Source organism: Aythya fuligula, chromosome 1 (genome assembly GCF_009819795.1).
Source record: "Aythya fuligula isolate bAytFul2 chromosome 1, bAytFul2.pri, whole genome shotgun sequence".
NCBI classification, from domain to species: domain Eukaryota; kingdom Metazoa; phylum Chordata; class Aves; order Anseriformes; family Anatidae; genus Aythya; species Aythya fuligula.
This window is the reverse complement of record NC_045559.1, coordinates 150,573,950-150,587,351: the sequence shown is the minus strand read 5'-3', so window position 1 is coordinate 150,587,351 and position 13,402 is coordinate 150,573,950. Positions and strand designations below refer to the sequence as shown.

The 13,402-nt window shown below is 40.7% G+C and overlaps 1 protein-coding gene across 2 annotated transcripts in view; it reads right to left on the bottom strand.

Moving 5' to 3' along the window:
- Positions 1–13,402, bottom strand: part of NALCN (sodium leak channel, non-selective) — a 230,825-nt gene that overhangs the window by 182,797 nt on the left and 34,626 nt on the right. For both annotated transcript variants that reach the window (XM_032197441.1, XM_032197449.1), the window contains one exon: positions 12,355–12,483. In XM_032197441.1, the coding sequence (XP_032053332.1) occupies positions 12,355–12,483 (129 nt within the window). The remainder of the gene's footprint in view (positions 1–12,354; positions 12,484–13,402) is intronic.

Genomic DNA, 13,402 nt, shown 5'->3' with positions numbered 1-13,402 from the left:
GAATCTAAGTACCTACTACAAAAGCCAAAAGCCCCCTTTCATCCCTTCAGTTTGCCCTTTTAAATGTAACTTGTTTCCCAAATCCATACCTGAATTCTTACTGTGCTAACCCAATCAATTCCATTTCCTCCAGTGGGAGCTCTGAACACACAACTGCTATTAACAGATGGTTCCTAGACTACTTCCTTACACCACTGCTCTTTTTATGGAAGGACCAAACAATAACATCAGCACTCCTGCACAGTAGTTAGAGTAATAATATTTTGTAACAATATTTATAAATTATTTATTATTTTATAAGAATTTTGTTTCTATCATGAAGTTTTCTCTTGACCGCTTTCATAGCTTTTATCACACTATGGCCTCTGCTTAACAAGGTAGATATTAATATATAGATCAGTAATATTGATATTTCTAACATTCACAGTTGTAGTTTACGATTATTATTGAGCATATCTTTTCAAAGTACACTCACTGTCAGCTAACCCGTCTGTCACCAAAGTCAGAGACATATATAACCATTAACTTCAAAAGCAGGGAGTCATGCTGTAATCAATTTCTACTGAAAATCTTATTCACTAGATCTTCCTGTTTCTGCAGAAAAAGATTGCAGCTTAGAACAACGCTGCTGCTGGAGTCATTTCAGGTTCTAGATAATCCACTTACAGTATCATCCAAAATCACTGGTGAGAGATAAAGAAATTTTAGAGAGTACCCTGCTGGCTTTAAGGATTACACATATGTCTAGGCACTATCCCTCTGATATTTTATGACCTTCCCAAGGGTAATTTTTTAATGTTACATTTTACTTTCAGGCAAACTCAGGTCTAAAGTCATCATGAACCATATTTACAGAACCAGTTTCCCGTTTTTAATCAGAGAACAAAATCTGTTTTATATTTTAAACTGTAAGTGTGAAAACATCATCCATATTTAATGTTTCTCATAATTATATCTGTAATTATAACCATAAAGCTCTCTAAGCTGTCTGGTAACAGATTGTCTCTGATATTTATTTATTATTTTTATTACATTAAAAAATAAAATAGTGCATGCTTCAAGGACTCATGACTTTACGGACAGTATAAGCACAACGTTTCAGCTTTGGCAACATGCCATATTTTTACATTTTAACTTGGCAAACACAGATTTCACTTCTCAAGATTTAGTAACTGAGGAGAATATTAGATAGCATCTGCTAGGGATAATTATATTCAAATCAACAGGCCCAAATAACTGAGGGCATCTCTCATCTCCCTATTAATTTTTAATAAAACTTGAAATAGCAGGGGAATCCCTGAAGAATGCTAATATGCCATTAAAGGACAAGCAGCATGACTGGCTAGCCTGACATCAACTGAGACAAAAGAAAGAATGAGCTGTTACACAGTCTAATTGATAAAGAGTAAAGAACTTGAATGTAATTAAAGGCAAGCACCATCAAATACAGAAAATAATTATCATCATACTAGCATGATTTTGATAAGACTGCAAATTTGCCCAATGAAATTGTCTAGCTTAGACTTTGTAAAGTGATTAATTCAATAACACAACTGGTTAAAAAGTTGGCATTATATAGTATTGATAAAACACAGGATAAAGGGGCTGAAAAATGATTAATCAACATCTTAAGAAATACTTGCTATTGAAATGATCACCATGATCTACCATAATCAATGAGGGAGAAATAGGTATAAAATCAAGAAGAGGCATAGAAAACATAAATTACGATAAGGACAAGGCAATACGGTTATTGGGATCACTTGGTTACCTGAATCCAATAAAACAAAATGTGATTTAGTACAGACAAATACAAAGCTACACAGGAAGGATCACAGACAGCAAATGTTAGGTCTTATAACCTACAGAATAAAGAGGATAAAAGAGGATAGGAATGCTATGTTATAGAATATAGATGCTATGTGAGAGTTTAAAACAAGGGGATATAATAGGGCATCCTCTCATAATTTTTAATAATACATCACTTCTGATATTATTTTATCAATATTTTTTTTATCCACTGCACTGGTGGATAGAGGAAGATCAACTGACATCACCTACCTGGACTTGGACATTTGACACTGTCCCCCATGGTATCCTTGTCTCTAAATTGGAGAGATATGGATTTGATGGATGGACCACTCAGCGGGTAAGGAATTGGCTGGCTGGTCAAACTCAAAGAGTCGCAGTCAATGGCTCAGTGACCAGGTGGAGATAGTAATAAGTGGTGTTCCTCGGGGTCAGTGTTGGGACTGGCACTATTTAACATCTTTGTTGGTGACAGTGGGATAGAGTGCACCCTCAGCAACTGTGCTAATGACACCAAGCTGTACTGTGTGATCAACAAGCTGGAGGGAAAGGATGCCATCCAGAGGGACCTGGACAGGCTTGAGAGGGAGGCCTGTGTGGACCTTGTGAAGTTCAACAAGGACAAGTGCAAGGCCCTGCATCTGGGCTGAAGCAATCCCAAGCACAAATACAGGCTGGGTGGAGAATGGATTGAGAGCAGCCCTGAGGAGAAAGACCTGGGGGTGCTAGTTGATGAGAGCCATCAGTATGTGCTTCCAGCCCAGAAAGCCAACCACATCCTGGGCTGCATCAAAAGAATTGTAGCCAGCAGGTCAAGGGAGGTGATTCTTCCCCTCTACTCTGCTCTCCAGAGACCTCACATGGAGCACTGCATTCAGATCTGGGAACCCCAGTACATGGAAGTATTAATAATGAGTCCAGAGGGCCACAAAGATAATCTGAAGGGCTGGAGCACCTCTCCCAGGAAGACAGGCTGAGGGAGTCGGGGTTGTTCAGCCTGGAGAAGAGAAGGCTCTGGGGAGACCTCATGGTGGCCTTGCAGTACCTAACGGGGGCCTCCAGAAAAGCTGGAGAGGGACTCTTTGTCAGGGAGTGTAGTGATAAGACAAGGCGGAATGGCTTTACACTGAAAGAGGGCAGATTTATATTAGATATTTGGAAGAAATTCTTCACTGTGAGGGTGGTGAGGCACTGGCACAGGTTGCCCAGAGAAGCTGCAGATACTCCATCCCTGGAGGTGTTCAAGGCCAGGCTGGATGGGGCTTTGGGCAGCCTGGTCTGGTGGGAGGTCAAACCTCAATCAGTTGATCTCCTACTCTAGTGGCATGGAACTCTAGTTCCATGGCAGGGGCATTGGAACTGTGTGATCTTTAAAGTGCCTTCCAACCCAAACTGTTCCACAATTCTACGATCATGGCAAGAAAGAGCCAGTGTTTCCCAGGCTGTACAATCAGAACAATAATGAATTAATATATCTCTCTGCATTGCACTCACACCAATTATGATCAATATTGTGCTCAGTTTTTTTGTTTATATTCTTTTTTTTTTTTAAATTAAAGGGAAGAGTATAGAAATATGAAAATGAGAGAAAAGAACATGCTTAGCAGCAACAGAGTTAAAGAGCTACATAATGCTTGTTCATTAAAAAGCATACTGAAGGGTGCCTAAATTATTTTGTGTAAGTGGATTCACACAGGGAAAGTACTGGGAATTACAGTTCTGTGTAATCTAGCATAAAGAGGTGTAACATGAATAGAAAGCTAACAGCTGAAACCAGGCAAATTAAGATGATGAATTAGGAACATAGTTTTTAACGGTGGAACAGTTTCTGATATAAACTAAAAAGTTCCCTTGCTTATAAAGCATTCTTCTGCTCCTACTCTAACCAAGAATAGATGCCTACCTACAAGCCACACACTAGAATCAGATGCAAGCTATAAAGCTCCCTTCAGGAGAAACATAATGAAATCAGACTAGATGATCCAATAATTTCTTCTGACTATAAATTTGAAGTATAGATACTGTAATATTTCACCCCTGCTAATACATTGTCTTTCAGTATATTTACCCCACAATACATAGATTTTTATATCTTGTCATTCAGTTCTGATTTTTTATTGATTTTTTTCCATGTTCAGTTTCAGGTTTCGTTATCTTTTGGTAGTTTTCACATAGTCTGCTAGTGTCAAAGCTTGAATCTTTATAGACAAAACTGGTAGTTTATTTTGCTTCTTTGGTCAACTTTTCAAGAAAAAATAAATGGTTTATGTTTATTTCATAAATTAACTTAAATACTGATTTTATTCCCTTTCTCTTCCACCCATAATCAGTCATAAGGTACGATTAAATCAAACTGCCTACTACATAAAGCAATACTACTAGTTAAACACTGATTTGATTGGGCTTGTTGCTTTTTTCATTTCATACATGACCTAAGTAAGGGTGTACAAACTGTGTCGTTGATGTTATCTATTACTATTCACTTCATGTGAGTTTTGAAGAGACTGAAACACACCTCCAAGGGTTTGGAGGCTGGTGGGTTCCATAATATTCCAGAAGTACCTCTCTCTCTCCACAAGCCAGAAAGGGAATTCAAGGCATTTAGGTTCCTAACACTGGTGCTGACATCAAAACCAGATGACTCTGTACTTATGACAGATCTCTTACATTATCCAAAGCCAACACTGTCACCATGTGAATGAGAACAGAATGATTGCAGCTACTTAAAAGCTTTGCCAGTCCATTGGTTTGATCACTTGTTACCAAAATTAGAGAAAATCTCATTCAATTCACTTCATCCTTACCCTTCAGACTAACAAGGCCACCAAAGTTAGCCACAGAAAAGTCATTAAAAGAAGAACTCTTTCCTATGGACACTGCTGTACACTCAGTCTTGAGAAAGCAGAGCTCAAAAACGACAATGCAAACGTTCCAGTGTGGATTTTTTCATGTGTAGTATGCATGGATCAGTACTTATACTGAAATTTTACCAAATGCCATATGGCATAACAACTCTGTGATGGCACATCTTTGTGGCTGCTACAATCATTCAAGAGGGAACTGAATTCAAATAGCAATTGCAAGGTACATATGTTAATGCAAGACATTTCATAGGAATTAAAACAACATGAATAAATGGAATTCACACAACAAAGAAGGCTATCAATATTAGTGCTAATAGAAATGAAGAGTTAACAACAAATCTATCTAGCTTGCATGAATCTGCACTTCAACAAAGGGAATCAAATTAGACTTATTTACATGTTTAATGTTTAAGTGATCTCCTCCTTTAATGTTTAAGTGATGCCCTCAGGTGGAAGAAGAAGGAGCACTTCCCCACAACTTAGTGTTGTCTGCAAACTTATTGAAGGTGCACTCAATTCCCTCATCCAAGTCATCAATAAAGATATTAAAGAGAATGGAGCCCCAACATTGACCCCTGGGAACACCACTGGTGACTGGTCTCTGGGCCTGGCCGTCCAGCCAGTTTTTAAACCAGCAAAGAGTGTACCTGTCCAAGCCATGGGCTGCCAGCTTCTGCAGGAGAACACTGTGGGAGACTGTGTCAAAGGCCTTGCTGTAGTCTAGGTAGACTACGTCAACAGCCTTTCCCTCATCCGCCAGGCAGGTCACCCAGTCATAGAAGGAAATGAGGTTAGTCAGGCAGGATTTGCCTTTCATGAACCCACACTGACTGGACCTGATCCCCTGGTGGTCCCGCGTACATTGCATTCAAGATGACCTGTTCCTGGCACCTTGTTCCTGTCACCTTTTCTGGCACCGAGGTCAGGCTGATTGGCCTGTAGTTCCCTGGCTCCTCCTTACGACCCTTCTTGTAGATGGGCGTAACATTAGCAAGTCTCCAGTCATCTGGGACCTCTCCAGATGACCATGACCGCTGACTTATGATGGAAAGTGGCTTGGCAATCACCTCTGCCAGCACCCTTGGGTGGATCCCATCTGGCCCCATAGACTTCTGACAGTCCAGGTGGAGCAGCAGGTCTCTTAACTGTTTCTACCTGAACTATGAGGGGTTTCATCTGCTCCTTGTCCCAGACTTCCAGGTCAGGAGGATGAGTACCCTGAAGATATGCAGTCTGGCTAGTAAAGAAAGATGTAAAGAAGGTGTTAAGATCCTCAGCCATTTTTTTATCCTCTGTCGTCATGAACCCCACTGCATCCAGTAAAGAATGGAGATTCTCTTTGGCCCTCCTCTTTCCATTAATATATTTATAAAAACATTTTTTGTTATCCTTGACCACTGTGGTCAGGTTGAGCTTGTGCTGGGCTTTGGCCTTCCTGATTTTTCCTCTTCATATCCTGGCAACCTCCTTGTACTCTCCCTGAGTTGCCCGTCCCTTCTTCCACTGAACATAAACTCTCTTTTTCTCCCAAATACAGAGCAAAAGTTCCCTGTTCAGCCACACTGGTCTTCTTCCCTGCTGGCTCATCTTATGGCATGCAGGGACAGCCTGCTCCTGAGCCTTTAAGACTTCCTTCTTGAGGAGCGTCCAGCCTTCCTGGACCCCTCTGCCCTTCAGGACTGACTCCCAAGGGACCCTCCCTAACAGCATCCTGAACAGTTTGAAGTCTGCCCTCTGGAAGTCCAAGGTAGCAGTTTTACTGACAACCCTCCTGACTTCATGAAGAATGGAGAACTCTACCATGTCATGGTCACTCTGCATAAGACAGCTCCCTACTACCACATCTCCCACCAGTCCTTCTCTGTTCATGAACAGCAGGTCTAGCGGGATCTACCCTCTGGTAGGCTCAGGTGGAGCTGGACAAACAGAAGCTCTGGGAAGCCTATATGAAAGAAATCAAAGTTCAATTGCTTTGGATAACTATCTATTCAACTGTTCTGGTCAAAATCAGGACTTGTGCTCAGAAATCATGCGCCCTTTGAAAATGAGGATGAAGACAACTTTTCTTGGGTTTCTATACTGGCCGTCACCTTAACATTGTCTTCCACCTTTTGATAGGATCCCATCTGAATAGGATTAGTTCTGTTTTAGTCTGATGCTGTATTTGTCTTGATTTTGGTTAGGGTCTAAATAACATCTGGCCTGGAAAAAACAAGATTTCTTCCAGTTTTCTTTTCCCTGAGGAAATGCCAGACATATTACCATTACAAAGATTCTCAATAAACCCCAAACACAATAATAAAGTAGTGCTGGTTGTTTAATTTGCACCAACAAATTAATATGCCCTGTTAAAGAAGTCTTGTTATGTTGTTTTTTCAAGTTTGGCTTTTGCTTTTTCCCCTTTCTCCAAAACTCGATTGCTTACTCATACTTATTTTCCCACTGCTGATGTAAGACATTATCCCAAATCCGTTTTGTTCTTTTTAAACATATTTATTTCTTCTATTAGATATTGTGGTAAGCTTTAAGCTCCAGTGTCTTTGAAGCTGTTTTCTGACATTTTGGGGGGGTTGGTGGCTATCGATAGATAGAGGGAAAGATGACAAGAACCTCTTAGATCTTTTTATTACTTGGTAATTATTTTTCTTATCTGTTTTCCTGGTCAGTTCTTACTTTGAACCTTGCATGAAGGATTTTAAATTGACTGCCATGGTGACAAGGCAGACAGGTCTACAGCAATACTCATCCCATATCCTACTGGTAGTATAAATAAAGGACCTTAAAGAGTGAGTTTGGAGAATTAGGTAATTTAGGTATGTTTTATGTTTTCTAGCCATGCTAACCTCCTTCCTTTCACTGAGGGAAAGCTTTCTTTCCCCTATAAAAAGGAAAATACGCTGTTGTGGAATAAATATAATCTAATCATACATTACAAAAGTATTTTTGTGTAGTCAAACATAACTTGGTAATAAAAATAAAGAAAACACTTAGTAGTATGTCTGTGAAGATTTATAAACCTCTCTAAAAGAGCCAAAGAAAAGGTTTTGAAATAATTTCTCTAACATGTTCTTGTGGAAGTACCTTTTGTACACTGAAGGTGCCCAAGAATAAAATAGGGTAGATTTGGGAAAACAACCTACTTTCCCCACATTTGTTCACTTCTTTGAAACTAGTTGCAGATATAACAAAAAGACCTGTCAAACTGCTTATAATGTATCAAATTATATAGATAATTGTCTATATATTACATTACAACCATACTGTATGTCTTTCAAGAAACAATCATAGAATCATAGAATGGCTTGAGTTGGAAAGGACCTTAAAGACCACCCAGTTCCAACCCCCTTGACATGGGCAGAGACACCTGCCATTAGAGTAGGAGATCAGCTGATTGAAGACTGACCTCCCACCAGACCAGGTTGCCCAAAGCCCCATCCAGCCTGACCTTGAACACCTCCAGGGATGGGGCATCCACAGCTTCTCTGGGCAACCTGTGCCAGTGTCTCACTGCCCTCACAGTAAAGAATTTCTTCCCAACATCTAATCTAAATCTCCCCTCTTTTAGTTTAAAACTATTCCCCATTGTCCTATCACTATTTGCTGATGTAAAAAGTCCCCCTCCATCTTTTTTTATAAGCTCCTTTTAAGTACTGAAAGGCTCAATGAAGCCGCTCTTGAGCTTTCTTATTTCCAGGCTGAACATCCCCAGCTCTCTCAGCCTTCCTTCACAGGAGAGGTGCTCCAGCCTTCTGATCAGTTTCATGGCCCTCTTCTGGACCTGCTCTAACAGCCCCACATCCTTCTTGTGCTGGGCCCCCAGCCCTGGACGCAGCACTCCAGGTGGGGCCTCACCAGGGCAGAGCAGAGGGGCACAACCCCCTCTCTCCCCTGCTGGCTACCCCTCTGGTGGTGCAGCCCAGGACGCAGTTGGCCTGCTGGGCTGAACCAGCCTATGCACCACTGGCTTGTGTTGAGCCTTTCATCCTCCAGAATCCCAAATTCTTTCTCTGCAGAGCTTCTCTCAGTGAGTTCTTCTCCCAGGCTGTGCTCAGGTCTGGGACTGCCCCCAAAGAAGATGTGTGATAAGGAAGTCTACGCAGTATAGCACTCCTTGGCAGAAAACAGATACACCAGTCAGAGAAATCATCAGGAAAAAGCTGTAACAGAAGAGCTTTAAAAAAGATAAGTAATAATCACAACGGGAACACTGAGTTAGAGAGTTGCCTAGGAAGGTGACAGTGTTCCCCATATAGAAAAGTAAGTCGGGAAAAATAAAGAAGATCACACAAATGAGGGAAAAAAAGGACTTATAAAATGAACAAACAAAAAAACTTTTCAGCCTTTGGAAGGAAGTCGGATTTTGCTGATTTCACAGATGGAATGAAAAACTTAAGACTGCAGTTAGCTCACTCCAGTATTTCTGTTTGTCAGAGTTAACATTAGAAACTGACTGAGGAGGTGGAGAGACAGGAGGTCAGGGAGTGTGGGCGTCAAGAGGGATGGAAAGATAAAAGAACTTGCAGCAGTCAAAGAGGCAATGAGTGTCTGATGAGGCTGCCACGTCCTTTCAAATAGGAAGGAATAGCAAGATTTTAAGATGCCATTTGCAGGAGATGCTTGTCTCCTGTATAAATCAGAAGGCTTACTAAGACTGCTTTCTAAAATGGATGAGTCTTGACCTCAGTAATTAGATTTTACCCTTGCTTTTCTTGCCATACAATTCTGCTTAGTACGAGATAAATTACACGAAATGTAAGTTCTCAAAGGTGGCCACTAATTGTGTGCTTTTCATTTTCAAAGCTTGACTTGGGAGCCTCAGATCTGGCTTGCAGAAATACTGAGTGTTTACAGCTGTGACTCATTAGGGGCTATGCTTTAGTCTCTGAAGTTATTCAATGCCAAGTACAGTCAGCACTGGCCATTCTCCATGGCGTGGAACAGAACCACCTGAGGTAGAGAGACACAGACAGCCAGACTCAAATTTTGAGGGAAGCCTTACTATGAAGTTGAGAAACTGAACCTCAAAGACAGAAGTCAGATTTTTCTTGGTAATTTTCATGCTTTTGTGCTCTACTACATCAAAGCTAATAAACTCTCCTCTGTTGAGAGGTGGAGTGATGCCTTCTTTCTAAGAACATTCTGGACACCAGTGCCAGCCTCCAACTTGTCCTCTTTTGGCAGTACAACTGTTACTTCTTTTTATTTTTCCAGTCCACGGAAAAGTTATGCAGGCAGTTCTGCTAGGGCCAGTCCTGACTTATGTGAAGAGGGGATAGACTAACTCCACCCAGAGTTCCTGCCTGGCATTCCTTAGAATGAAAAACAATCACATATGTTTAAGCGTTCACAAAGCATAATGATGAATTTTACAGAAAGAAGAAGAAATAAGTGTTTTCAGAGTAGGAATGAGCAGTGTGTCACAAGTAAGGTGTGAATCCACATGTCAGGGAGAAAAGAAAAAAAGATATTGTTCATTGTGTGAGCATCCTTCATCTGTCAGAGTAAATCAAGGGAAAAAGTGGTTTTCAATGTAACTGTACTCCTCATACACAAACATAGGAGCCATTTAAAGTTAGAAGTCAGTTTTGGAAAAGGCAAAAGGGATTAATTACTTTCTGAAGATGCCTATCCTAGGTATCTAAAACAGAACTTATTTTAGATGCCTAACTTATAAAGAGCTAAAAATAAATACACGATGATACTGAAAGAACAAGGAGTTAAGTCTAGACTTGATGTTCAACTTCAGGTCTCACATTTCTTTATTTCTGCATACTTCACTTTTACATCTTTAACACATTTTAGACTGGCTCCTATTATTATTATTTATTTTCTGTACTGGATATTTGACCATTTTAACCTTTTCCTGTAATTCATCTTTTCAACAACCTAAAATTGAACCATAACCACTTTCCCATTATTTTTCAATAATGCAGTATTCAGAGAGCAACCCAGTACATACAGAAGAAACTAAAATTATGGGCAACCTTAAAATTATAGACTCATTATTTTGTATCAAAACCACACCTTATAATGTCCCATTTTATCTTTTTCAATTGAATTCAATGAAAGGCTACATTCTCTGATAGAAGCAATAAGATCATAGAATCATAGAATATCCTGAGTTGGAAGGGACCCTTAAGGATCATCAAGTCCAACTCTTGACACCGCACAGGTCTACCCAAAAGTTCAGACCATGTGACTAAGTGCACAGTCCAATCTCTTCTTAAATTCAGACAGGCTCGGTGCAGTGACCACTTCCCTGGGGAGCCTGTTCCAGTGTGCAACCACCCTCTCTGTGAAGAACCCCCTCCTGACGTCAAGCCTGTATCTCAAGATGTATGATATTTCCTGTATTATCAACCCTATTTCCTGTTTTCCCAAACTACATAGGTAAATCACAGAATCACAGATATTACAAATACATTTTTCACAAAGATTTTTTCCCATGTCTATGGGAAACTAAAAAAAAAAAAAAAGTGCTATAAAGATTTTCTTTTAAAAATGAGAAAAAGTCAGAATAAAATATCTCATTTTCTAAGTGAAAAACAACCATACAATGTAACACTCAATGCATAAGAAAATATCCAAAATACAATCACCTCTTTAACAAAGCATCATGTAACGTCTAACATGTTCACAAGTAATTTTGTAACCTTTTTTATATTTGCCACTTTTAATAATCTCATTTTGAATTTGATAGTTTATAGATCCTAGTTCAGAAAAATCTTTAACATGCTATTTTGTAACAGTCTGATTTTTTATTCAGCACAGTAGCAGATTAAGCAGTGTTTTGAGTTTCTTATAATGTCTATTCTATTTATTTTACTTTCTGACAAATTCAATACAGAAATAAGAGGATACACTTTTGACTAATGCAAAGGCTTCAACTCCAGAGCTAACATTTCCCTATCCAAAGAAGGAGAAGCAACAAAGAAATAGATGCAATAGAACAACGGTGGTCAAGCATACATCCAAGCCGTCAACTCAACAGGACGAAGAAGCGTATACTTAACTGTAATCCTATGAGGCATCCCAATGACAAGAGGCTACATATACTGTGCTTCAAGTTGCCCTTTTGTTTAAGTATGTGCTGAATCAAAAACATGATGTACATTTGATAACCAGTGTAAAATACTAATTGCACTTTCAAAAGGCTGGGTAGAAAGGATCTTTAGCTTTACATCTGAGTATCAGGTCCCAGTAACCTCTCATCCCAACAAGGGTGTGAGATTCTGTGGAAAGTTCTGCCCTTTACCTTAAGTCTTGCCCCATTCCCAGACATTCTGGGAAAAGATAGGAGAATACAGCAAAAGCTGATGAAACATCATTGACTTGACTCAGCCACAAACAGCAATGTTCCTCCTAAAGGTCCTCCTACTGTCTTGATCTCTCTCACTTATACTCTAACCACACACATCCCCACACACTCATCCCCTAAATCAGACTGGTGTTCAAAACCATTTGTCATCTTTGTTCCATTTTAAATTCATGTTGTTTGTTTTTTTGTTTGTGTTTTTTCTTTTTGTTTTTTTTTTTTTTTTTCAAAAAAAATCCTGGGGAATTGATTTTGGTGGACCATTTTTAGCCTGTTAATTCCATTTTACACACAATGATGCTAACTAAAAATACACATATGCACTGAAAGAACGGCCTCACATTATGCCTACCCAGGCCAACTTACCCTCGCTGTGTGTCATCAGTCACGCAGTGGTACGTAAAAGTTCCAAACATCTGCACCCCCAGGATTCCATACAGGAGGAGAAAAAAGAGAAGGAAAATTGAAACGCTCCAGATTTGCTCTCCAGAACGCCTGGCAAAAAGAGAAACAGCACACTGAGTGCCCAGGCAATGTGAAGACACCTCTGAAAAACTGCGGAATAGAAAGTATGATCACACACAGAGGAGTATTTCAGCCCACAGAAAATTTGTCCTCAAAACTCATAGAATCATAGAATCATAGAATATCCTGAGTTGGAAGGGACCCTTAAGGATCATCAAGTCCAACTCTCGACACCGCACAGGTCTACCCAAAAGTTCAGACCATGTGCCTAAGTTCACAGTCCAATCTCTTCTTAAATTCAGACAGGCTCGGTGCAGTGACCACTTCCCTGGGGAGCCTGTTCCAGTGTGCAACCACCCTCTCTGTGAAGAACCCCCTCCTGACGTCCAGCCTAAATTTCCCCTGCCTCAGCTTAACCCCGTTCCCGCGGGTCCTGTCACTAGTGTTAATGGAGAAAAGGTCTCCTGCCTCTTGACAACCCCTTACGAGGAAGTTGTAGACTGCGATGAGGTCTCCCCTCAGCCTCCTCTTCTCCAGGCTGAACAGGCCCAGTGACCTCAGCCGTTCCTCGTACGTCTTCCCCTCAAGGCCTTTCACCATCTTCGTAGCCCTCCTCTGGACACTTTCCAACAGTTTCATGTCCTTTTTATACTGTGGTGCCCAGAACTGCACACAGTACTCGAGGTGAGGCCGCACCAGCGCAGAGTAGAGCGGGACAATCACCTCCCTTGACCTACTAGCGATGCCGTGCTTGATGCACCCCAGGATACGATTGGCCCTCCTGGCTGCCAGGGCACACTGCTGGCTCATATTCAACTTGCTGTCTATCACGACCCCCAGATCCCTCTCTTCTAGGCTGCTCTCCAGCGTCTCATCGCCCAGTCTGTACGTGCAGCCAGGGTTTCCCCGTCCCAGGTGCAGGACCCGGCACTTGCTCTTACTGAACTTC